Consider the following 27982-nt stretch of genomic DNA (forward strand, 5'->3'; position numbering starts at 1 on the left):
AAAATCTTCCCTTGCTTTGATATCACTGACTTCCTTCAGTTACACGAACCAGTTCTTTCTTATTGGTTAGTATTAAATCCAGAGTAGTAACACCTGACACCTCTTTAAAAAAAATAAAAAGATTTGCTACTATTGAGGATATTAAAAAGAAATATGCTGCAGGTGCTTAAGGCAGTTCCCAAAGAAGAGTTTCAAAAAGATTCTGAGCAGTAATAGTATTATTAGAATAAGTATATAAACACTATTGAAAAGGACAAACAATACTAATGTCACACTTCTTACACAATTGTTGTTAGAAATGTCACATTACTTCCTTCCATATATGCAACTTTTATGTATTCTGTATCAGAATATATTGCATGTTTTGGAGAGCATTTTGTCCTACAATAAATTTTACTGACATTACATTCCTGTACTTTTAGTTAATTTCATCATTGTGCTTTTGTGATGAATATGAATAAAAATTAGAATCATAATTCATGGAAAAATAACTCCTCTTGACTTATCACTAATTTATTAAAGTAGCTATCTTTGTAGCTGATTGATTTATTGACTAATTTATATATGCTACAGAAAACCTTTAGGTAATGGTCCATCTGCTTTAAAGTAATAATTTGTTCCTCCATCTTTCTTCTGAAGTTCTGCTGCTTGTTTAGTTAGCTTCGTTTCTTAGATAACATTTTATATATTACATTTAACTGTGATCAAGACTCTGAATGACATCTATTGCTGCAGCGTTTATCCTTTGACCAAGAACAGCAATAATTGGCCCATTCTGTCTCATTATTGTGAATGACCAGTATCACTTTAAGGGGATACATGTGACAGCCAAGTTGCTGGATGTCTATGCAACTTTGAGACTTTTAGTATCCTTAATCTCTGCAGGATGCAAATTGTCAGACACCTGTGCTATCTGGAAAAACTCCCTGTGGCTTTTTATATTGAAATGTTATTTGGTGATAGTGCTTGTAGCTGAATTTTCCTTTGAATTGAATTTGGAACTTCAAAAAACTGTCCTGAAATGTCTTTTCGAATTTCACTTGGTTCTTACTGACTTTTCAGTAGCAGTGCTAAGGTTTCTTGATATTGTTTACTCTAATTAAAATCTGGTTTGGCGATTCACTACTTCTTGGGTTGAAGGAATAGCTGGCCAATATTTTGACAATTGTGAAAATGCTTTTTAAAATATACTTTGCCTCTACTCTCACCCTCTCCTACCATCCCCTCTCGGTAGAAGCCTCTTTTAATTTGCTATTGTATAGCAAGTGATTGTAATAACCTGTCACCTCTCTGGAGCATAATGCAGTTCTATTTTGAATTCTTTTTCTTCCCCTTACAACTGAATAGCCCAACTTTTCTTCTCTCATTTTGGCTTGGAACTTTAATTCAGCATGATAATTGGATTTGAGACTTTATTTTTTCTCCTTTTATTTCTAAGAAAATAATTCTTTAATAATGAAATGTGCATAGCTGTTATGGTCTATTGTGTCAACATTCGAAGGGAATATATTGTGTGAAAAGTCGATTTAAATATTTTATTTGCTTTATAGAATTATTCTTGTGGCTCTTCAGTTATCTGATTTGATTGGATCCAGTTTAATTTAATGTGATGTTTTACATTTTATTCTGAGCCCTGGCACCTTTCTCTTCTAGGGAAAAGTTCTCTGCCCTTTAGTTTTTCACCTTGCCTCATCCCTGGTAGCTGCAAATGAAGCCTGCCAGGCTTCCCATTTGAGTCCATCAGTGCTTACTGTGATTCAGTCAGAGAGGTCACTGTGGAGTGACATCTCCCTCCTTCAGTGGGGCCTCTGCTCTATTTAGCATGCAGCCTCCACATCACTCTTAGCCCCCATCTGTTTGAGAAACAAGAGAAAAACCCAACCTCAGCTGCTCTCATGAGGTGATGCAGAGCCCTGGCACTAGGTAGCCAGGCCCACACAAAACATCTGCAACCATCCAGATCCCCCTTCTTCCCAGACAGACTCCTATCATGATCAATTTTTTAAAAAATCTGCCCTGCTTCCTGTTTCTTCTTTTTGCCTCCACATGCTGCCCCCCCCCCAAAAAAAACTATCCTGAATCAAACTTGCAAAGATTTCCAGATCTCACATTCAGATTTAGATAAGAACAGTTCTGTGATTTCATATCTTACTGTCAACTGGACTGTTGTATCTCCCAGGAAGTTTGTGCATGAAGCAGTTTTCATAGCTGAATTATGAACCCCCAAAGAAAGGGCTTGTAATGAAAATGGCAAGACCACTGTGTTCTTTGTAATCAGTTCTTTAATACTCCACCTGCTGTACCATGGAGACATCCTGTAATTACTGGAGCAAAGAGCTGAGCCTACCGAGGCAGCCCTGAAAGAATGAGCACTATGGGATGTTGGATGACAGAATCTCATATATGATGGGGGAGGGGAGGGACATACATTTTGGAGAAGTATGACACTCGATCTGATGTATTTGTGTAACCTTTTCATGGAGAGCTAGGCTGAAGTCAAAAGGGAGATTTTTGGTTTCCTTCATTAAAAGCTTATTAAATGAAGAAATAGGACAGTCGTTTTGCCTCAGTAGATGAGGGTCAGAGAGGCGGGTCTGATCTCCTCAGGATATTAATGTCTGCCTTCAGCTGGGGGAAATGAGCCGTCACTTGAGTTAGCGGCAGCTTTATGTGCTCATCACTAGGGATTCCCATATGTCCTGGGATCTGCAGCAGTAAAAAATGGCAAAGCTCAGTTGTAGAGAGCAGAGGGCGCTCATTGGTATTCATGTCAGGTGACTCAGCTCAATCTGCCCAGAGCAAGTCTGTTTAATGTTGATCAGCTGTCCATCTGATAAACTGAATTGATATGGGCATTCCCTCCAAGGGCTGCCCTGACAATGACAGCCAGAGCATCTAGATGTCTTGTTAGTCTTTTTCTGTAGACTCAAGTATTTTTAACCCTTTTTTGAGACTACAAGACACAAAAGTAATCTTAGTGACATGGATATGGCTGCCTAGGTGAGCTGTCTTTCTCTAGTAGAAAAATCTCCACTCTCAAACCTTGTTCTCCATATACAGGCACATCTCTTGTTGATTAACCATCCTTCCTTCCCCTCATCACAAGCACCCCCCTCCCCATAAGCAACTGATTGTCCTGCAGAGTAGTTGTTTATATTGGAGGGGTCAAACTTTTGTTAAAAAGCCATTCCAAACAGTATTTGTCTGATTGTTTTATTTTAAATACACTAGGTACCTTTCATGGTAGTGACATTTAAAGTAGTCCTCTGCCTTTTTTCCATGCAAGAAAGGATAGAATAATGCAAGAATCTTTTTTAGTCATCTGGTTTTTATAGTAAAAAGCAGTGACCCTTTGGCCCCCTTCCCCCATTGTCTGCTTTTTGAGGCATCAGTGCTCCTCACAAGGTTTCTAACCTATTTGCAGATCAGTGCAAGGGTATCAGTAGGAGATTCATTTACAGAATGGATCAATGCTGAACCCTCTTTAGAAATAAGCATAGAGAACTTAATTTTGTTTCTGAATTTATCATCTATAGGTAAAAGTGCCAGCAGCTATAAACTGTGACATTACAATGTGTGTCTGTGTCTGTGTGTGTGGTGCATGTGTGTGTGAAAGACTTTTTCTGCAGATCTACCGAAAAGATTTTTGTCCTTAGCTATATCTAACCTGTGTATTTGCACAACATAGCAAGATTCTAACTTAATCCTGGGTGTTTAATCTCTTTGAAATGAGACCAGCTGATGTGCTTCATTTCTCAAAAAATTTCCTGTTATTTTTTTCATCTTCTTGCTCTTTTTTATGTACTTCAACCTTGGAGGGTAGGTGTTGCGGTTTGTCCTTCATTCTTGAAGAGGTCCATGATATCAGGAAGGTGATGGCATGACCTGCAAGTGAATTGGATTTAAGTGAGGCAGGGCTGTGCAAAGTCACCAACCTTATCCCTATGGAGCCATGATAAGCTATAGATCAGGATGACTGGAGATATCCCCAGATGCAGGGGAGACCTTGACATTTTTAAGCTAAGGTCTTTCCCAGATTTCAGTTTGTCTGAGGCAACACCCATTCAGTAATTAAGGCTAGGAAAGAAATGAGGCCAAGAATGGCCTCTTTTACCTAGTCAAAAAAAAAAAAATCAATCTAGGAGGGAATGACCCTCAGGGTTTCTAACCTGAACAGAAACAATTGCTGTTTACACACTCATTCTCAGACCTCTGAACCCAAACAAAGACCAAGTGAGGCTTGGACTGGGGTTGGCCAGTCAGTGAGAGCCAATATGATTTGGGTTTAAGGCATACTCCTTGAAATAGAAATCTAGCCCATAAACCTGAAGATATCTTGTGAGTTTTCAGTGTGAACTATCACCAAAAGAGGTTCAGAGACCACAGCTGTTCATTGATTGCCTAGTAAGTATTGTTAGTGCTGGAAATGAGGTTACATTATATGTTTGTTGGTTTGGTTTTATGATCAATTATTTTTGCTTTGGAACATTGTGACCTGGGCACTGCTTCGAAATGAACATTTCTCCCAACTACAGATTTACCATTTCTGTTTTCAGTGGATGAGATTTTTCTGCATTTTGGTTAGATTCACATAGTACAATACAAGAATGGAATGAATGAGAAGAATGATTTGGGAAGCTGCCGTCATTTTACACCTAAATTTGAAAGTGTAATTTTAATGGAGACAAGATGTCAACATGAATAAATTGCAAAATTAAGGAAGCTTTTTATGGTTTTATGCTCTTTTTATGGGGGGCTTAAATTGACTATAATCTCCTGAGACCTCATTCCTATGGTATACTTATGAAAATAAAATTTTGATATATTTGAATACAATATTGATGCTATAAAGAAAGGTCTTCTTAACTGACATGACTTACTGTAACTAAATATTTAATTAAAATATTTTTAATTTATGTTAAATACATTTCTCTTATGTTTTAATAGGGAATGCTTTGGTTTGAACTAAAGTGGCATTTAGAATCCTTTAAAAAAAAAAAGCAAATTTATCCTTCTTTTATTTGTCCATTTCTACCTTGCCACCCAACCCACCATTTAATTTAGAACCTGTACTTAAATTTTGTTTTAAATATGAGTTTACAAAACCACATTATGGTTATTTATGACATGTTTATCTCTTCTCTGAGGATTCTATTCAAGCTTTATTAGTTTATTACTATTTCCCTCCTCTTCTGATACCAGATCTGACACTCACTGAAGTAGTAAAAAAAAAAAGTACCAGAAGACTAAACATATATATATATATATTCTACCAATTACAGATTAATTTGTGTCAATCTGTTTTTCTTTAGGAATACAAATAGCCGAGATAAAGCTTATTAGTCATTCACACCTTAGTATAGGTTATTTTAATCAAATCCATCTCTAATTGATAGCCTTAGTGAAATGGATTTTTAATGGGAAGTAGGGAGGGAGTAGAAAGAGAGGGAGAAAGCAACAGCAGAGATGCTTATAGAGGTCACATTCTAACAACCTTTTCTCCCTTCTACTTGCTAAAACTCTCTCTCTCTCTCTCTCTCTCTCTCTCTCTCTCTCTCTCTCTCTCGCTCTCTCTCTCTCTCGCTCTCTCTCTCCACATTTATTATGAATACTTATTTCTTAAGTCAGATACTCTACAACCTATCTCTTAGTAATTCTGAGGATCTCTTTGTGGGGGTCAGAATACTTTAAATGTTCTGATGAGAGATGAGTGAGGGTGGTGGTAGTAAGGGAAAACTTCAGAAAAAGGCTAGATTTGAGTTTTTACTAGATTTCAATTCAATATATATCTGTTATGTATCGATTATGTAAGGCTTTGAATTGGGATATATTGCTATTCCTAGTCTTTGCTAGGAATTTGTACGCATTCCTTCAAAAGATACATTGCTATAAAATTATCTCTTTCACAGTGATACCTTATCAGTTTTTTTTAAGAACTGCCATATTAAATGTCATAGGTTTGTCATATGTTCTATAAGTTATTTTATGGAAGTTAATTGTCTGTATTTTTAAGTAAATGTTTTACACTATAATACATTATGAAAAGAATACTGATAAGTTTTCATGATCCTTCTCAAATTGAATATTCAAAGAAATACCTTCTTTTTTGGTGTGGGCTAGTGTAGTTGCTGACTTTGGAATCAAGAGAAACCCGGGTTCAAATTTTATATCTGATATTGCTTAATAGTTGTGGGACCATAGGTAAATCATATGACCTTTCTGATCCTCAGTTTTCTTATCTATAAAATGGGGGTGATAGCACCTGTAGGACCTACTTTTCAGAGAATTGAAAGGGATGATGTGTATAAAGCATTTTGTAGTATACAAATGCTAACTATTATTATCAGTCCTTTGTGAGGTTACATTATCTTTCTTTCCTTGCACTCCCCCATAGCCCTAATAAGTTTCATTAAAATTTTTCCAAATAGAGTTTCTAAATAGTTTCCAAATAGAAATCCATAGTATCCTGCTATCTTAAGCTACCTGATGATGGTGAAATTACCAGCTTCTTAAATTTTAAAATTAAGCGTGAGTTGAGTCAATCAGTTCTGTTATCAAATTTTACAAATTTTACAATTTCAATAATCAGGGTTTAACTATAGAAATATTTACTATTTATGTGTAGTATGATTTTTATTATATACTTGAAGGCCTATGATAAATATAGAAAAGTAGGGGTGGCTGGGTGGCACAGTGAATAGAACACCACCACTGAAGTCAGGAAGACCTGAATTCAAATCCGACCTCAGACACTTAACACAGAAAAACTAGCCTTGGGAAAGTCACAACCCCAATTGCCCTCCAAAAAGCAAAAGAAAAAGAAAAGAAGATGAATATAGAAAAGTGTTGGAAGAACTCATAGAAAACAGAGAGATCAAACACATTATGTGAAATTGCCAAACACTGTATTATTAATTAGTGGAAGTGATTTGAGGTCCCTAAGTTCAACCTATGGAAAATTTGGGGGGAAATTATTAAATTCAAGTTTTTTATTGTTAAATATGCTGATATCTTATTCTAATTACTTTACCAAAATAATATTCATTTGTATTCTATTACCAAAAATGAGTTATACAGAATAAGAAATCCCTATGAATATGAAAATGGCAAAGTAAAAAACTAGTATGATAAAGAAAGCCTAATGCATCAACAAAGATGATATAATGCTCCAAGTGACAGATATATAGAGATAGGCTAATGAAAGAGAGATATATCCTGATGCGATCGTGTCAGCTTAAAGTTCAGAACTGGACACAATAATGGCATGTCAGTGTAGATTCAAGGATGACCATTTACCATGTGTCTTCCCCTGTTGAAAAGTAGTTGCTAGGACCCAGGAGAACCATGTACACAACTACTACAATAATTTTTAAATGAAAACGGCAGTAAGACACATAAGAATTCAGAATATACACGATGTCAGATCTTGGTGCCAGAAAACTGAAGATGAAATAAAATTCTCTATTCTCAACAGAGAATGCTAGACTAGAGGTGTGAATAAAGTTTATCAATGGTTCTCAGGCCCTTTTTGCTCATAGTATTTTTTGCCTTGAGGAATCATGGCACACCTAACATTTAATGCGACAACAAAAAGTGATTCCCAGGCAAGGGAACATATAGAACTATTAGTGGTAGCTGAGATTCTCCTTCTTCTCCTTTCTTAGCCCACACCCCCAACCCTCTTCTTTCTTGATTCCCCTAGGACTCATAGTGGAGGAGGTAAGAAAGAGAATTACTAGAAATTTGAGAGTTGGAGGAACTGCAGTGGCCATCTAGTCCTAACCCATACACTAAAGAATGCCTACTCTGACACACTTGTTAAGTAGAAGTCTGCTTGAAGACCTCGGAGGATGGAGAAGCCACCACCTCTTGAGTCTGCCCATTCCAGTTTTGAGCCACTCTCATTGTTAAGAGGTTTTGTCCTGACATCAAGCCTGTTGGCCTGTTTGAAACTTCTCCTTGTTCCTGGTTCTTCCTTGTGGAACCAAGCAGAACAGGTCTAAGCACTCAACCACATGATGGTCTTCAGCTACTTGAAGACAGCTACTGTATCATGTTCCTCCTGAGCCTTTTTTTCTCCAAGCTAATAACCATGTTCAGTTCCTTTAACCCATTCTGCTATATCTTGGATGTAATGCCTTTTGACATCCTTGTTGCCCTCATCTGTATGCTGTCAACCCTATTTCCTTCCTAAATTTTAGTACCTGGAACCAAATACAATACTTCAGATGAGGTCTCACAAGAGGCATGGTAGCTTGGATGGTCAGCTCTCTAGTCCTAAAAGTTATGGCTTTCTTAATACAATGCAAGATCACATTAGCTTTTTTTTTTTTTAATCTACCACATCACACAGATGACTCATATTGAGCGTCATCTGCTAAAAACCTTGGACCTTTTTCAGAACAGCTGCTGTCTATCCATTTCTCCCTGATCTTATACCTATGAAGTTGGTGTTTTGTACCCAAGTGTAAGACTTTATGTTTATTCTTATTAAATTTCATCTTGTTAGGTTCAGCCCAGTAACCTAGTCCATTAAAATCCTTTTGGATCCTGACTCGGCCATGCAGTGTGTTATCTGCCTACCCAAATTCTGTGTCATCTGTAAGTTTGATGTGCATACCATCTATTTGAGTTATAAGTAAAAATAGACCCAGCAACTCATCCTGAGGTACTGCACTAAAGACCTCCTACAATTCTGATATTGAATTATTTGGGTTCTGCCATCCAACTAGTACTAAATCCTTCTGGTTGTATTATAGCCAACAGATATCTCTCTATCTTCAGTAAGAAGTTCTAGAAGAGGGTGGCACAGTGAATAAAGCACTGGCCCTGGAGTCAGGAGGACCTGAGTTCAAATCTGGATTCAGACATTTAACACTTACTAGCCATGTGACCTTGGGCAAGTCACAACCCCAATTGCCCTGCCTTCCTCCCTCCAAAAAGCAAAAAAAAAAAGTTCTATAAGAACAATATAGGATAGTTTTATCTAAGCTTTGCCAAAATCTTGGTAAACTGTATCTACAGCATTTATTTCCTTCATCTACAAGTTGGTAATTCTGTCAGAAAAGGAAATGAGGTTAGACTGGAGTGACTTGTTTTTGGTGAATCAGTGCTGGTTCTTTGTAATCATTGTTTCCTTTTCTATGTGTTCATCAGTCATCTCTTTAATGATCAGTTTAAGAACTTTGTCAGAAATTGAAAACAAACTTACTGGCTTATAGTTTCCTTGAAATTTAATTTATAGGACCATGCTACATTCATATTCATCTTTTCTTACCTGGGCTTGCTTCCATTTTCTGCATATTTCTTTTAAAAATTCAAGTTGATTGGTAAGTTCCCTGTGAATCCACATTAGTCTTTTCATATAGATCCCATTTCTCCTCCTCACCAGACTTCTTTTCCCTGTATGTCTGCAGAATTTTATTCTTGAACAGCTCATCCCACTTAGGCCAGTTTCTCTTGAATCATTAGTCCCTAGCATACTGTTTGCCCTTCACCGAACTCTTAGAAGTTTGCTTGCCTGAAAACTAAGGCATGTCAGACTGTACCCAGATTTCCTCTCCTCTCTCTTAGATGGCATAATCACATCCCCCCAGGGTTCCCATCACTGCCACCCCAGCACCCAGTTTCTCCCTATTAGTGAGAATCAGATTCAGAATAGAATTTTCCTTTGTCCCTTCCTCTACCTTTTGAAGAATTAAGTTATCACTTAGGCAAGACAAGAAGTTATTAACTGTTCTTCTTTTGACAGAGAGAGAGCCCCTGCAGATGTCTGGATAATTGAAAACCTCCATCACTACTTTAACTTGCCTCTGTACCAGGCTTGTGATGTTTCCCAAACTCCTCTTCTATTTCCTGTTTCTTTCTAGGTGGTATGTGGTATACTCTACAAAATTGTTTCTATTTCTGCTTTCTGAATCCAAATCAAATATTTTTTCCACTGTCTAGCTGAGAAAATATATTACACAGGCAGGAAGAAATCATTTGTACAGGTAGGGGCTGGGGTGTCCAGTTCAGGAAGCAGCTTGTTGGCCACTTTGGTTAAAATATAGTATTTGAAGAGGAAACATAATAAGGTAGGAGGATAAGTTAGAGTCCCATTGTGATCTTTAAATATCAAACTGAGAAATTTATAATATAATGCCACTGAGGGCTTTTACAGAAAAGAGTTACATAGTCATACCTATCTATGCTTTCAAAAGATTATTTTGACAACTGTGGATGATGGGCAGAAGAAAATTAAGCTGTTTGATAGTTATTTCCAATTAGTTTCAGTATGCTCTAATGCCCTGATAATCCCACTTTACCCTGACAACTAGAATGTAAGCCCCTTGAGTTCAGGTACTGTTTATTTTTCCCCATGTCTCTCTAGTTCTAACAGAAAGTTGGATGCTCAATAAATACTTGATGAATTAAATTCATAGAAGAGCTCCTATTCACTATCCTCACTTGTTGTTTACTCAGACATTAGTCTACACAAAGCCTTTTCCCTTTCCCTAATTTAACAGCAGCCTTAGTTCAGGATTTCATTATCTTCTTTTTAAAAAGTCAGGCTCAATGTCCTACCATCTACTGGGGAAGATTGAAAAATGTGTTTCCCATAGTAGACCTCAATAAGGATTTGTTCAATCAAAAGTCTCATGGAAAAGACCTTTAGGAGACTATATATAATTCAACCCTTTCTTCCCCTCTCATGTATTTTAGGGATGAGTCACACTTATATTCCATCTTAAATATTTTGAGAGTAAATGAATCTTAAATACAACTTTTCCTTGTAAAAGCAAAGTTTTTTTTTTTTGCTGGGTTTTTTGGAGGGGGGAGGGTAGAGCAATTGGGGTTAAGTGACTTGCCCAAGGTCACACGGATAGTAAGTGTTAAGTGTCTGAGACCAGATTTGAACTCAGGTCTTCCTGACTCCAGGGCTGGTGCTCTATTCACTGCACCACCTAGCCACCCCTAAAAGTAGAGTTTTTAAAAATATATCATTTTTTAATTATGTTTAAGTATTACTATATTCTTTCTATGGGCATGTTACCATAATCTTCTTTCCATAGGTATATTACCATAATCTTCTTTCAATTTTTTACAAGGAAGAACTACCTCTTCTTTCTCTTCTTTACTTGAAATTCCTAAAACCACCACAGTAGTTCAGGCTATTGTTAGGACTATACTATTACAGTGTCTTCCCGGTCTCTTTCCTTCTAATTTATCATTCTTAAATCCTACTAGAATATTCTTCTTAAGCAAACAATATTATAATCGAATCGTTCTCCTTCTGAAAGCCCTCTAATGACTTCACCTTGCCTAAATCCAAATTCTCTAACCTATCATGCGAGGCCCTCAATAATCCTCTAGTCATCCTCTATAAGAAAGTGACCTGTGCCTAGTCATACTGTACCACTTGTCATTCTGATTATGCCTTGAGCTTTTCTACCTTGGTACCTTTCTTCATTGTACATTCTACTTAGAATGCTCTTCCTCCCTGTCTCCACATTTCAGAATACCCACCATCCTTCAAAGCCCAGGTCAAAGGCTACCTTCTATAATGCCTTTGTGGACCACCTTAAATGGAAGTAAGGTGTCTCTCCTTAAAGCCTGGTAACAGTTCATGCCACTCTTGTGGCACTTAGCCCATGGCTTTTTTCCATTAGAGTTGTTCGTGTTTTATGTCTTATTTCCCCTGTGAGATTGTAAACTTGAGAATAAAAATTGTATTTTACTTATCTCTGTAACAAAATGTTTAACATACTGCCTTGCACATAAAAAGGGCTCCATAGAAAATGTAATTAAAAGAATACTGGACTTGTAATCAGGAGACCTCAGTTTGAATCTATTCTTTGTCACCTCTTAGTGACTTTAGACAAGTCATTAATTACTCAGAACCTAAGTTTCTCTTTCTGTAAAATGGGAATACTAATGTTTGTTCCACTTATGTCTAGAAAAAAAAATTGGGGCAAAAGCATATGAAAACTAATATGCAGTATCTGTGTGTGACTATTATTTATATAGTATAAGAATGATGATGATGATGATAATAATCATCTATTTAGTGAACAAATGAATTTGAAGCCTTGAGAATATCTGTGGATGATGGGCTAGTAACAAAATGCTTGAGCAGGTCTTGTTATCTTTGTACTCTCCCCTTTGCGAGTTCTAGTAAACCATGGAGGCATGAGATAGGGGGAGGATGGGGACAGGGGCTGCCAGCTTAAAGGACCATCCAGCAGGGCTTTAGACTCTATTAGTAGATCACGATCTGTTGGTTGGAGACTTTTGCTTAAAAGCTACATGGAAAACGAATAATCAAAAGCATCTTTTATTGTTAACTTCAGTCTGATTTTCTTGGTAGAATTATACTCTGTTTTTTCTATCCCAAACTTCTAAAACAAGTCTTACTTTTATGTTGTAGCCAAAGAAGTCTGGCAGAGATCACAGAACTTATCCACACCGCCTTCCTTGTGCATCGTGGGATAGTAAATTTAAGTGAATTGAATTCTTCTGATGGTCCACTAAAAGACATGCAGTTCGGAAATAAAATAGCCATCCTGAGTGGAGACTTCCTTCTGGCAAATGCCTGTACTGGACTAGCCCAGTTGCAGAACACTAAGGTAAAGAAGAAAGAAAAAGAACACAGACACATATATCCATATGTGGGTCATTTTCATTCTACATATATGTAACTATTGTGTAATCATTGAGTAACCTGTAAAAATGGCAGTTGCCTGGATATGTGCACATCGACTAAAGCCTGAGGCTTAGTAAGTAAATGCTGACTAAATGTTAGTTTTCGATGGTGCTCCAGGCTATTAATCAAAAATCACAATTGATGAAGAGACTACTGCAGTTTCAGAAGTGATCAAGTTATTGATTATGGGAAGAGAAAATATATGATGCCTTTGACATTCGACTCACATTTATATAAAAAAGGGAACCGTAAAAAGAAGTGTCCCCCCACATACCTCAACCTCAGTGATGATTAATTCCCTCCATTGAATGCCCCCTCCATGTTGCCACTTCCTAGACTTTCAGTATAGTGAAATTTCTTGTGCTTTACCTTCTGTATTTCCATTTGCACTGGAGTTCACATGGGAGCTCCATGTTTCCAGTTCCTATTCTTGCTCTTAAGACAGTTCTTCCTTTCTACTACTGCATAAACTTTTTGTTTAGAGTTCACAGGGATCCTTGTGTTCTTTGGGCTGTGCATACTTAGTGCTGTGGATATGTGCCAGAGTTTCGGGGAGTGGGAAATGTTCTACACTATTTTCACAATAACTGATAGAATATGTGTTTACATGAGACCTCATTCCCCCCAAAATAAAGGAAGATTTAGCTTACTGCTTTTAGCAGTTTCTTCTTTTACTTACCTAGTCACCAATTTGATTTATTTTTATCTTTTCTTAATGAAAGAGCTGCATAAATTTAAGGTATTAATTGTTGCTTATATCAAATAATATATAATATTGCATTATAAGAAGTGGAAATTAATGGCTTGTTTTAAATCAATTTAAACCTTTGTGAGATAATATCTGATGTATTCTATTCATTCAGTTAGCACTTTATGTAATTCATATATACTCTTCCCTCCTATTTTGTGTGAACTGTTTGAATTTATGAGAGTTAAATGCTTTATTTCCATAAAAATCAAACCAAGAAGCCTCTGAAATTCACTCGGTATTTTACATTCAAAATCATTGCTGTAAATGTTCCCAGAGTCCAAGACCTCCACCATCTGCTCCATTAGGCACTGGTTTTCAACGTCACTTCTTGATTAAAAAAAAAAAAAGTAATAGTCTTTAACATTTCAAATCAGCAGCTCAGCTAGAAGCTTCTTGAAATCAATGATCAGCTATTTCTTTTCCTATCAGTAAACCTCTCACCTGCCTGCTCCCTGCATGAGTTTTGCACTCCTAGATTTCATTTCATCAGTGTTTCTGTGGGGAGATTTTTTTTCCTTTTCAAATCATGGCATGTTTTCACTTAATTTGACAATTATGTCTCATAGCTTTTATTCTCGGCAATTCTCTCTTTTCCTTATCCTAAACATGGATATTTGATTTTTAGAGTTTCTACCTTTGTTCTTTAAGGGGTCATTGAAATCTCTACAAGGTCAGTTTCAAAAGAAGCTTCATTGACTCATTTTGTTTAAAATACCTGTAGTACTCTGTTGGCGTGTTCTCTGGTTGAGCCTCTGTAAATCTCAGCTTTTGATGTATCACTGTTTTAACCACAGTAGATGACTTCTAAATGATGTGGATCGTCTTTGAAAGTGAAAGGATCATAGGTTGATACTAGTGTGCTTAGCATCGAGAGAAATGTATTTGAAGACTGTCTTCCATGTGCTGAAAAGGTTCGTTTCATTCGAGGACTTATAGTTCCCAATAGAATAGTTTTCATACAAATCGAAGTTATGTCTCAAAAATAGAATAATTTATTAAACTCTCAGGTACCTGGCCAGCAAAAAACAAAACAAAACTTAGAAAACCAGGGGAGGGGGAGTCCCCCAATACCACATCTTAAGAGGTTTATACATTTTTAAATTATTGATACCATATTTTATATCACCTTCATTTCCCAATATATTCCTTCCTCTACCTTACCCAGAGATGCAGTCTTTCTAACAAAGAATAAAAAAGAAAGAGAAGGAAGAGGAGTTCAGTAAAACTAACCAACTCATCAACCAAATTAGACATTATATTCAATGTTGCATATCTGTAGTCTCACCCCTCCCCTATATACACATATTTCTTCAAAGAAGGGGGAGAAAATATCTCTTCTTAAATGCCAAGCTTGGTCATTATAAACACACAGCCTTCAGTTTTGACTCATTAAATTTCCATTTACCCATTAATCATTGTCTTCCTGCTTCTGCTTACTTTGCTTTGCATCAGCTAATAAAAATCAACACATACTTCTCTGTCTGTTTCATATTCATCTCTTCCAGCACAGTAATATTTCAAATTGCTTTTCAGAATAGTTGAACCAATTCATAACAGGGTTCTAGTGTGCCTTAACTAATACATTCTTCATATCTTTTTGTCACCTGCCAGTTTGCTGGTTGTGAAGTGAAAACTCAGAGTTGCTTCAAATAGTTTTTGATTTTTCTTTAGAGAACTGTTGGTAATCTTTGACAATTTACCTACTAGGTAATGTAATTGTACTAGTTACATATATGTCTTGGATATCAACATTTAGCAGAAATATAGTTAATAAAAAGATTTTTTTATTTCCCATTTGACTGCTTCCTTTATTACCGTGTTTCCCTGATAATAAGACCTATCCCAAAAATAAGCCCTCCCCTTACTGTGTAAGATTCCTCTAAAATAAGCCCTCCCCCGAAAATAAGCCCTATTGAGATTGCTACTGTAGTGAAGGTGATCCCCTGTGCTACACGCTACATTACGGTACCCTCTGTATGCACCGTCCCCCCCCCCCCCAGTGAAACGCACCGCTCCAAGCTGCATCCAATCAGCTGCAGCAGTGAGCGCGTCATCCTGTTCTTCCCCAGTGATTTGCTTATTGAATAAAGGTACATTTTTTTGTTCACATTTACCTGTTTATTAAAATTGCTGTCAATGTTCATTAAAATAAGCCCTCCCCTGAAAATAAGCCCTCTGGTGTTTTTCTGTCCAAAAAATTAATGACAGTGTCTTATTATCGGGGAAACACGGTATTATCATTGTCATGATTTTGTATGTGTAAATGCTTTTCTACTTCACACAATAAAAAAATATCCTTTGGGATCATCACTGTTCCTAGCTTGGTTAAGAATTCTCATCCAAATATAGATATGAAAATTGCCTGATTGGGTACTCTGATTTTTTTTAATGGATATCCGTCACATATACATTTTGAATTTGTTGTACTATATGGTGTAAGATATTAGTCTAACACTAATTTCTTCCAAACTGCCTTCCTGTTTTCCAACTAGATCTTGTCAAATATGGTTATCTTCTTTAAGTCATTTATTATCTGGGTTTATTGAATACGTGATTGAGTTTAGTTTGTTGCTCATTCTTCCTTATCTAGACTGTTACACTGATCTACTTTTCTATTATTACTCTATGAAAGCTATTGTTTCCATATGTTTATTTACTATTTTTAGGGATTTAAAAAAATTTTTTTTAAATTTATTTACTTTCAGTTTACAACATTCAGTTCCACATTCCCTTGAGTTTCAGATTTTTTCCCCCTCTCTCTTCTCCTTCCCCCCCACCCAATGGCAGCATGCCATATATATAAAAATATAGGATCTACAGATACCTTCACATTAAACATTAGACAGGTTATAAAGAAGGATTATAACCAATGGAGTGAACAATGAGAAAGAAGAAACAAAACAAAAAAAAAGAGAGAGTAAGTAGTTTGCTTCAGTCTGCATTCAGACTCTGTAGTTGTTTCTCTGGATGTGGATATCTCTTTCTATCATGAGTCTTTTGGAGTTGTTTTATAGCCTTACATTGCTGAGAGGAGCCCAGTCTATCAAAGTTAGTCGTCACATGTACGTTGTGTCTGTAATTATGTACAAATTTCTCCTGGTTCTGCTTTTTTCACTCAACATCAGTTTATATAAGTCTCTCCAGGTTATTATGAAGTCCATCTGCTCCTCATTTCTTATAGCACAATAGTATTCCATTACATTCATATATGTAATGTAATGCCAAGGAAAGGCAACTTCCCAAGGTTCAAAATACCAGCATAGGTGCTCTCCATTTTATTCAGTGGCAAATTAAGAACAGAGAAGGTCAAAACATGACATCATTCAAAATACAGCATTTACTAAGTGTGATTAAATAATCTCCAAGTACTACCCCACCCCAGGACCTTCCATTCATTCAATCAATTACAAAGTCTCTGTTCTAAATACTACTCCACCCCTAGGCTGTGCCTTCATTTAGTCCACCACAAAACCCCTCTTCTCAAATGGAGATTAGTTTCCAAACATAAGTAAAGTACATTCATTTGTTCAACCATAGAACACAAAAAGGTCAAAAGTTCCCCACCCCTGGATCACAATTGAATCTACCCCAGAGTTACATCAAGTTTAATCACAGCACTTAATACCCAAATGGAGGTCTTTTCTTCATCTTGACACAGGCAAGTTCTCAGCAATCTTAGTTCCTGGGGAGACAAGGCTTAGCAAGGCCACAAGATACATTGCCAGTCCCTTCATTAATTCATCCTCTGTCTGTAGAACAGTCCTAGAACCCCTGAAAACATTAGCAAAACCCTCTCCCAGGATTTCTGTAAACATACAACAAGAAAATCCTTCTTCAGGGCTTCTGAACCAACAGAAAGGTTCCCAGACCCCTGCAACAACAGCACTGTCCTTCACCAGTGGACAGTATTCACTCTGTCTGCAGGACAGTCTCCAGACCCCTGCAACAACAGCACTGCCCTTCACCAGTGGACAGTATTCACTCTCTGTCTGCAGGACAGTCTCAGGAGCTCTTAGCCAACAGCCAGGTTCCAGCATTTCTTCAACAAAAGGACTGTCTTTCACCAGTGGACAAATCTGGCAAAACAACATCAAAACAGACAGACAAAGTACCAGCAAAACAGCCATGTCTCCTCAGTCCTTGGCAGCTCAGGGGGAAGGTCTCAAAAGTCCAGGGCAATTCAAAGTGGCCCCCAGCAATTCTATCAGTCTCTCTCTGCCTCCACGAGGTGCTGCTTCCAAAAAGTTCTTCTGCCTCTCTCTTGTCTCTCCAAATCTATGTCACCAGCTCCTCCCAGTTCAGGACTTTCTTTTCACATCAACAAGTCCATCCCACAGGTGGGATTAACAAGCTCTGGGTTTTTACACAATCAATTTGAAACCAAGCCAATACAGGGGAATCTTTATATTCCATTACTATCACAATATACCACAACTTGTTCAGCCATTCCCCAATTGATGGGCATCCCCTTTCTAATTCTTTGCCACCACAAAAAGAGCTGCTATAAATATTTTTGTACATACAGGTCCATTTCCTACTTCTGTGATCTCTTTGGGATACAACCCTTTTCTAGGGATTTTTTAAAGGACTTCATAGGTGATTTTGATGTAATGTTTTATTTTGATAATACTGAATCTTATCTAAACATCTGTTCTACATTATATTATCTTTAATTTTTAGTCAATTATATTGGACTTCCTTTTTTATAAAGTAAGTTATCAGGTATTAAGAATGTAAATATAGAGAATTTTTGTTTACTTTTATAGTGCTAAAATGGTATCTAACAAAGAGCCTTTCACATAGTAGTTGCTTGATAAATGAATGAATGCATGGTCTTGAATAAACTTCAGTAATTGGATAATAGGTAAAGGATAATATCTCTTTATTTGTAATATAATTATAGCATAATGTAAGTTGTTTTTCTTTCTAGATTATAGATTTGACTTAGTACATTAGAGGCAGCATGACATAGCAGATTGAGAGCCAACCTTGAAGTCTAGAGGAACTGAATTCAAATCCAGTTTGAACTCTGGGCTAGTCACTTATCTTCTCACAGTGCCCCCAGGTAACACTCTTAGTGTATAAATTCTAGAAGAGCTCCCTATTGTCATAGATAAGAGAAACTTTGTGTCCTGGGAGCTCCATACATCAGTAAAATCACAGGACAGGAGAACAAACACAACCCCAAATTGTTTTATTTACAGTAAATAAGCGTGATTTTTTAAAAACTTAAATCCATTCTAGCAAACTGATTTTATTGTGCTACTAGACTCATTCTGAGATTCTGTATGGTTTATTTATCTCTCTACTTCTCTTGGGGCAGACAATTAGATGAAGGATTCCGCAGTCATAATGAAATGCAGAGCTATTTTATAATTGCCATGGGTAAAATTAGCAAAGTCAATTATTTTCCCTTAGGCCTTTCCCTGAAGATATTAGAGGTCTGCAAGGTAATTGCCTTAGGTAACACTTAGATTTTTTAAATAACACTAAGTATAGAAATTGTTATATTAATCCTCTGGTAATTTTCTTCTTGCTACAGCTGTATACTGTTTCAGTAGTGACATGAGCATAAATGAGATTTATGATTCATGAGGAAAAAGCTCACAATTGATTTAAAAGTATTAATGCTGAGGTTCATTCATATGTTTTCAATTATGATGGAGTTGAGGGTAATTTTTTATTTTAGTTCTTTGAGGACCTTCAGATAAAGATATCTCAGAATATCAGTTCTGAAGCCATAAATTACCTGACCCCATTGAGGTTAGCTGCTGTGTTGTATTCATGTAAAGCATCACTGTCTATTGTAATGACTAGGCTATGGCAGCCTAAAATCTTAGTACTTGAACATCAGCCTATCAAAGAGACATACTAAATAATTGGGGAAAATATTACAAAATGGAAAGGGCAGCGATTTTCTAAAACCCATTCACTATTGCAGGTTCTCTTCAGACTCTGTTTATTTGTAGACTAGATTTGTATTTTAAGATGAGGCCATAATGCAAGTTTGACTCCTTAAACTAGTTTGACATATTGTTGTTCAGTTGTTTTTCTATAGGGTCTGATTCTTCATGATCCCATTTGAGGTTTTCTTGACAAAGATACTGGAACAGTTTGCTTATTCCTTCTCCAGCTCATTTTACAGATGAGGAAACTGAGGCACACAGGGTGAAGTGACTAGCAAATGTGACTTACACACAGGGTCACAAATATTAAGTGTCTGAGGCCAGATTTGAACTTGGGAAGATGGAGTCTTTCTGACTACAGGCCTGACACTCTCTCCATTGTACCACCTAGCTGCCCCAACTATTTGACATACCTTTTTAAAAAAAAAAATCATTTAGTCAGTATTTATTAACTAGTGATATAGGCCAATATATGTAAAGATCTGGATCCTACCATACTACTTTTATGGATATGAATGTCTCCTTTTGTGGAGGAGCCTAATTTCCTATATTAAATTGGGGACATGAAATTTTGTATTGTGATTGAACCAGGGTTTTTGTCTCTGACAGCCCAGAACACTACCATGAGGTCACACCTGAGTACTGTTTTATTAAGCATTAGTGATTTACATTTATAAATAACCAGTGGCAACAGATGTACTCCTTACATAGCTGATGTATTTCCTTATGTTAACTTTGTTTTCCTAAAGGCATAAATATGTTGTTTACAAGAAAGACTTTTGTTTGTATAAACATTCCCAATTTATGCATGTAAATCTACTCCTTTTACACCAAATCTAACATACATTTTATTAAAGAATCCTCTATTGCTGATTTGCTGTTTATCTTGTCTATGATATTAAATTATAGTTTTGAGTTGATGTTACAAGTACAATAATCTAAAAAAAGAGCTATATTGAAATAAAATATATACTTTTATGTGACAGGGTGTTTTTTGTAATGTCAGGGCTGTAAGATGTAATTTTATTTACAGAAATTATTGTATTAGTAGCTCTTTAGCATCTTTAAGAAACCTAGTACAACTTAAGATCCATGTTCTTTTTACACGATAACCTACTGTAATGTAGTTTTTCATAAGAAGGATATATGTGTTTTCAAAAGGTAGGATGACTTTGAATGTGATCACAAGGAAGATATTACATTTACTCTTTATCTTCACAAAAACATTTAGCATATAAACATTTTTACAAAAAGACATGAAACCAATGAAACACACTGGGCTTGTTTTAAGAACCTCCTTTCTACCCTGACCTATATTTCTGATGCTTTCAATTTTTGTATAAATCTCTTATTACCAGCTTTCAGCATAGTGCCTTGCTTTTGCTGATTGATTGATTCAGAGAAAAAAAAATCCAGTACTTTTCAAAGTTGTTATGTGAACTTTATTTATTACCCGTCTCTGAAGTTGAAGTGGTTAGTAGGTAAGTTGTGTCCCCAGTTAGTCAACACGTGTTCACTTAGTACCTACTATATTCAGTGCACTTTGGTAAAGATATAAAAATAAAGACATTCTGAGAAGTTCCATAAAATGCAATGTTACATGAGGGAAGGGAGAAATCACCTCTAACTGCTGGGAAGAAAAACATGAGGGAAGGTTTCATGTGTGATATGATATTGAATAGAGCCTTTAAAAATGGCTAAGATGGGGGTGGCTAGGTGGTGCAATGAGTAAAGAGCGCCAGGTCCAGAGTTGGGAGGACCCGAGATCGGTTCTGGCCTCAGATGCTTAACACCCACACAAAATAACAGGCAGTGTAACCTTGGGCAAGTTACTTAACCCCAATTGCTTTAAAAAAAAATGGCTAAGGGGGGAAGAGTAGAAGCAGGACCTCCCAGCGGCTCCGGCTTCCACCTTCCCCAATCAGTGTTAAAAGGGGACTCTAAACAAACTTTGGAGCTGCAGAACCCACAAAGTGACACAGAGAAGCTAACCTCCCACTGAGGACAACCCGGCAGGCCAGCAGGAATCAGCCAGCTCAGTGCCAACTGAGCTCAGGCCCCCATGAGCCAGAAATTTTAGCCCCAGGGCGGATCTGACCCGCCTCCAGCAGGAGGGACTCCACAATGGCAGCAGCTGTGGCAGTTTCCAGAATTATCAATACACAGATGCGAAGGACAAAGTGAGAGGTCAGTGCAGTCTGGATTTGGGACCCAGTAAATGGGCATGCCTTGGCTTTTGCCCCGGGGATGAGAAGCCGCTTAGATACCCTGCACAGCCAGCCACCGCCATGTGGCAGCTTCAGCTCCTGGCCTGCAGACTGTAGGGGTACCAAGCGACCGGCTTAGGGGTAATCGCTCTTGCTTTAACCTTTTTGGATCTGGATTGCAATCTAGGGAGGTTCTAGGGTGTGTGTCGAGCTTGCCGGAGCGTGTGGAGACCTCAGAGAGGGCACCCATCTAATACCTCCAGCAGCTTAGAAAACGCCAGCATTTGGGACAGAAGCTCCCCTGTCTGGTGGCAGAGTCCTACTATGGCAAAAAGCCCAGGGGTCAAGTGACTGAGGGGCAACATGACCAGGCAAAGGAAACAAAGCAGACAGAAGATTCCAACATTACACTCCTATTTTGGGGACAAAAAGGAGCAAAGCATGGAACAGGAGGAAGACAGTGAAGTCAGAACTCCTGCACCAAAAGCTTCAAAGGAAAATACGAGCTGGTTTCAGGCCATAGAGGACCTTAAGAAGCAGATAAGATAAGTGGAGGAAAAATTGGGAAGAGAAATGAGAACGATGCAAGAAAATTATGAAATGAGAGTCAACAGCCTGACTGAGGAAAATAACACCTTAAAAAACAGACTGACTCAAATGGAAAAAGAGGCTCAAAAAGGCAATAAGAAGAATGCCTTAAAAAGCCAAATTTGCCAGATGGAAAAAGAATCTCAAAAACTCACTGAGGAGAATCATTGCTTCAGAATTAGATAGGAGCAAATGGAAGCTAATGACTTTATGAGAAATCAAGATGCAGTTAAACAGATCCAAACAAATGAAAGAATAAAAGGCAATATGAAGTATCTCATGGGAAAAACCACTGAGCTGGAAAATAGGTCCAGGAGAGATAATTTAAAAATTATTGGACTACCTGGAAGCCATGATCAAAGTAAGAACCTAGAAATTATCCTCCAGGAAGTTCTCAAAGAAAACTGCCCTGATGTTTTAGAACCAGAGGGCAAAATAGAGGTTGAAAGAATCCACCAATCACCTCCTTAAAAAGATCCCAAAAAGAAAACTCCTAGGAATATTATAGCCAATTTCTGAAATTCCCAGATCAAGGAGAGACTATTACAAGCAGCCAGGAAGAAATAATTTGAATATTGTGGAAACACAATCAGGATAACCCAGGATCTGGCAGCTTCTACACTGAGGGATTGAAGGGCTTGGATTATGATATTCTGGAGGGCAAAGGAGCTCGGATTAAAACCAAGAATCACCTACCCAGCAAAACTGAGTATCATGTTTCAGGGAAAAATATGGTCATTCAGTGGAATAGAGGACTTTTAAGCATTCTTGCTGAAAGAACCAGAGTTGAATAGAAAATTTGACATTCAGATACAAGAAGCATGAGAAAGTAAACAGGGAAAAGAAATCATAAGCAACTTACCAAAGTTGCACTATTAACATTCCTACATGGAAAAACAATAATTGTAACTTATGAAACTTTTCTCAGTAGTTGAAGGGAATAGAAATATATATATATTTATGAGGGTATATGGGCATATGAATACATATGAGAAAGTGTGTATATGGGCATATGAATATATATGAGAATGTGTGTATATATGTTTACAGGTATACATAGATAGAGGGCACAGGACCAATTTAATAGGAAGGGATGATACTTAAAAGGTGAAATTAAGAGATGAGAGAGGAATATAATGAGAGGAGATGGGGAGAGACAGAATGGGGTAAACTATCTCATACAGAAGAGGCAAGGGAAAATGGTTACAATGGAGGGGAAGAACAGGAAGGCAAAAGGGAATGGGTCAAGCTTATTCTCATTGAATTTGGCTTGAGGAGGGAATGAAATACACACTAAATAGGGTATCTCACCCTCCAGGAGAGTAGAAGGGAAGGGGATGAGAGGGGGGATGATGGAAGGGAGGGTTGGCCGGTGGGGAGGGAAGTTGGTAGCACCCACTTTTGAAAAGGGATGGGATCAAAGTAGAGAATAGAACAAGTGGGAGGTGGGATAGGAGGGAGGGAAATATAGTCAGTCTTTTACAATATATCTACTATGTTATTGTTTTGCATTAGCTACACCTATACTGTACAACCTGTATGTACAACCTATACTGAACTGCTTATCTTCCCAGTAAGGGTGGGTGACAAGGGAGGAAGGGAATGAATCTGGAATTCAAAGTTTTAAAATCAAATGTTTATTTATATATATATATATATATATATATATACACACACACACACACACATACATATATATGTATACATATATATATACACATACATATATATATATATACTATTATTAATACTATTTTACATGTAATTGGGAAATAAGATATACAGGCACTGGGGCATAGAGATCCACTATGCCCTACTGGAAAAGTCGAAAGGGATATGGGAGAAAATATGGGAGAGAGCAGATTGGAGGAGGGGATATCCTATGGGACTGCTATTTTGGGGTGAAAATTTGTAAACAAAAATTTGTTAAAAAAAAAAAAAGGAGAAAATTTGTAACTCAAAATCTGGTCGAAATGAATGATGTAAATCAGAAGTTAATAAAGCATTTGAAACATGGAAAAAAAAATGTCTTAGATGTCAGTATAAGAAGAGTATGGAGGTAGGGGGGGACACAAGACATTCCAGATGTAGGGAACATCTAGTCGTAGATGCTGTATGCGTGGCCAGATAAAACTCTTGAGTGTTTACAGATCTCTTCCAGGGCACTATAGTTTTCTGTGGATCATCATCTACATCATACCTCTTTACTGTGCATGTACCCCAAGGTTATGTCCTAGACATTCTTGTCTTCTCCCTCAATGTTCTTTCTTGTTAACCTCCTCAGCTTCCATGGATTTAATTATCTCTATGTAGATGACTCCCAAATCTACATAAACAGCTCCATTCTCTCAAAATTTCATTTCTTCATCACTCAGTTGACTATTGGACATTTCAAACTGGATACCCCAGGGATATCTTATACTTCAGTCCAAAACTGAACTAATTATCTTTTCCCCTAAAAACTCCCCTCTTCCAATTTTCCCAATTTAAATGGAAGGCACCACCACCACCTACCCATTGTTCATAATCTCAGCATTATCATGGACTCTCCACTCTCCTTAAACACACATCAGTTAGCACACCTTGCCTTTTCTACCTTCACAACATTTCTTAAATCTAGATATTTTGGGGATTGGGGGCTAGATTTTTTTTTCTTCCCTACATATTTATTCTATCATCCCCCCCCCCCAAAACTGGGATAGTTAACACTTTTGTCTCATGTAGTTTTTGTTTATAATTTCTTGAAATGTTGCTCTACAAAACTAGACTGGGATAAAGCCCATTGGAATTCAAATGGAGCTTCTTGACTATACCTTTAAACCCATATTGCTCTGACTCTCACTGATTGGTCAATAATAAGGCCCAGCCTAAGCCTTACTTGGTCATTGTTTGAGTTTTGATGGCTTGAGTGTAACTAGCAGTGTTTCTGTTCTGTCCAGAAACTCTTGAGGGTCTTCCCCCTCCCTGATTCATTCTTTTGGAAAAGCAAACTAGACTTTCTTTTGCTTCCTTTCTTATCTATCCTTTACTTACTGAAAGGGTGTTGCCTGAGACACACTGAGACCTGGGAAAGAGCTTACTTAAAAAGGCCAATGTCTCCCATTGCATTGTCCTGACCTATGTCTTGCACCTGGACTCCAGTGACCGGAGGAGAGAGTTAAGCTGATGACTGGCACAGTTCTGCCTCACTTAAATCCAATTCACTTGCCAGCCAAGACATCACTCTCCTGACATCATTGGTCCTCTTTGAGAACAAAGAACAAACAGCAAACATCATCTGACCCCTTCACTCCACTCACAGCTATCACTTTAGTTCAAGCCTTCCTCACCTTTCACCTAGATAATTGCAACAACCTCCTAACTGTCCTCTCTGATTCAAGTGTCTGTCACTTCATTCCCAAAGTAATTTTCCCTAAACATAGATCTGACTATGCGACTCTCTCACCCACCCTATTCCACTGGCTTCCCCCTCGACTAAACTATAAACTCCTCTGGTTAGTTTTTAAAGCCTTTCACCTGGCCTCAGCATACCTTTCCAGCTTCATTGTAAATTATTCCCCCTTCATCCTACCTCTGTGATTCAGAAAATGTGACTTTCTCTCATTTCCCAACTCATGACACTCCATCTACCATTTTATCACTTTTGCATTGGCATCCCCCATGTCTGAAATATACTGTTTCTTTACGTCTACCTTATAGAGTCCTTGTCTTCCCATAAGACACAACCCAAGCATCATCTTTCTACATGAAGCCTTTCTTGATATCCCCAACTGCTAGTGCTCTCCCTCCCAAACTACCATGTATTTAACTACTCTTTGTGTGTGTGTGTGTGTGTGTGTGTATATATATATTTATATATGTATTAACCTATTATATGTGCTGTTATTTGTATTTGTTGTCTCCCCTATTAGAATTAAATTCACTGAGAGTAGGAATTATTTTACTCTTTGTACTTTCTATCCCTTACAATGTCTGCCATGCTTAGATATTTCATAGTTGTTGAGTGATTGGAAAAGTGTGAAACATATTCAAAGAATGTTGACCAAGAGACCAACCTCAACTTTGTAAAAAACCCAAATTTTCTCCTGAAGGCAACTTACTTTAAATCTTGGGATATGATATCAGTTAGATGGATTTAGAACTTGCTGGAAACTGAATTCAAAAGAGTGGTAATCTTGGAAAGAAGATGTCTTTAGTGGAGTGTCCCCAGGAGATCTTTGGCCTAAGGGCCATGTAAACCAAGTAAACTGGCCCCAGGCCAGTAAACATTTTTACCTGTGAGAAGGATGAAAGTGTAAGTGTATTGCTTATCAGATTCACTGGTGGCTTACTATCCTAAAAGATTTAAACAGTTAAAATTATGTCAGATCTAATAAGATGAAATTTAATGAGATAAAAAGTAAAGTCATGTAGAGCTTGCAGTCCATTAAAATCTTCTTCTCATAATTTTAAAGTTAATTTTTACATGCTTTTCAGTTTAATATGTAACATAAGCTAAGAGGATAGCTAACATATTAGATGACACAGGATCCAAAAAATATCTTGACCAATTAGAACAGTGAGATAAACCTATGAAGATTAAATTTAATTAAGATAAATGTAAAATCTTATAATTGAGCTCAAAAAATAAACTTCAGAAGTACAGTATGGTGGAGATATGGCTAAAAAGCAGTCCATTTAAAAAGATGTGGAGTTCAATGTGAATTAGCACTGTCACATACCAACCAAAACAGCAAATGTGATCATAAGCTCCATTGAAGGATGTATAGAGCACAAAAGCTAATTAGCCCTCCTGTCTTGGAATATTTTGTTCAGTTCTGAGCAACACATTTTAGGAGTGGTACTGAGAAACTAGAGATGAAGAGAGAAGCACCAGAATGCTGTGGAACTTGGAGATTATGCCACATGAAGAAATTTTAATGTTTAGAAGTAAGATACACATTATCTAGTATAGCACAGTAGGTAGAATTCTAGATTTAAATTTAGTAAGACCTGAGTTCAAATCTCACCTCTTAACACTAGCTGTGTGACTACATTACTCAATCTTTTTAAGTTTCAGTTTCCTTATCTCAGAAACAGGGATAATAATAGTTGTCCATAACTATTTCAGGGGGTTGTTAGGATCAAATGATATGGTGTTTGTAAAGAGATTTACAAACTTGAAAGCACTATGTAAATAGCAGTTATTACTGTCATGACAGCTGTCTTCAAGTATTTGAAAGACGTCATGTGGAAAACAGATTAGATTTATTCTACTTAGTCTGAGGGACAGAAATAAGAACAGTGTCTAAAAGTTCCAGAAATGCCAGTTTAAACCCTTTAAAGATCTTTAAAAGTGAAATGGGCCACCCCAGAAAGCAGTAGAGTCTGCTTCCATAGTAGAGATCTTAGTGAAGACTAGGTGACCCTTCCAACAACAATGATTCTATGAAGACTGGTAGCATTTGAGACGCTAAACCAGCTCTTGGATAGTCTGTTGGCTCATACTAATCCTTTTGAATGAAAGATACATACCTTTTAATTATTTCTTCTTGGTGCAATTATTCAGTGACTTACAGGACTGCAAGAGAAAATTCAGTAATTATTATAACTGACCTTTAAGTACAATAACTTTACCAACCCAGATTTTTTTTTATTGGTCTCCTTGCTCTCTCTCCCACTACCCCTTCCCAGTTCCACCTCGCCCCCCCCCACACACACATTCTGTTTGTCTGTCTGTCACACACTCTCTCTCTCTCTCTCTCTCTCTCTCTCTCTCTCTCTCTCTCTCTCTCTCTCTCTCTCTCTCTCTCTCCCTTTCTCTCTCTCTCTCTCTCTCTCTCTCTCTCTCTCTCTCTCTCTCTCT

The 27982-nt window shown here is 37.3% G+C and overlaps 1 protein-coding gene across 1 annotated transcript in view; it reads left to right on the forward strand.

The window, feature by feature from the left end:
- Nucleotides 1–27982, forward strand: part of PDSS2 (decaprenyl diphosphate synthase subunit 2) — a 302945-nt gene that overhangs the window by 174299 nt on the left and 100664 nt on the right. The window contains 2 exon segments of the mRNA XM_069077111.1: nucleotides 12410–12608; nucleotides 21059–21084. Coding sequence (XP_068933212.1) covers nucleotides 12410–12608; nucleotides 21059–21084 — 225 coding nt within the window.

This window comes from Petaurus breviceps, unplaced genomic scaffold, assembly GCF_028583685.1.
Source record: "Petaurus breviceps papuanus isolate PSGF00001 unplaced genomic scaffold, PetGlider_PUasm1.0 90977, whole genome shotgun sequence".
Classification (NCBI taxonomy): domain Eukaryota; kingdom Metazoa; phylum Chordata; class Mammalia; order Diprotodontia; family Petauridae; genus Petaurus; species Petaurus breviceps.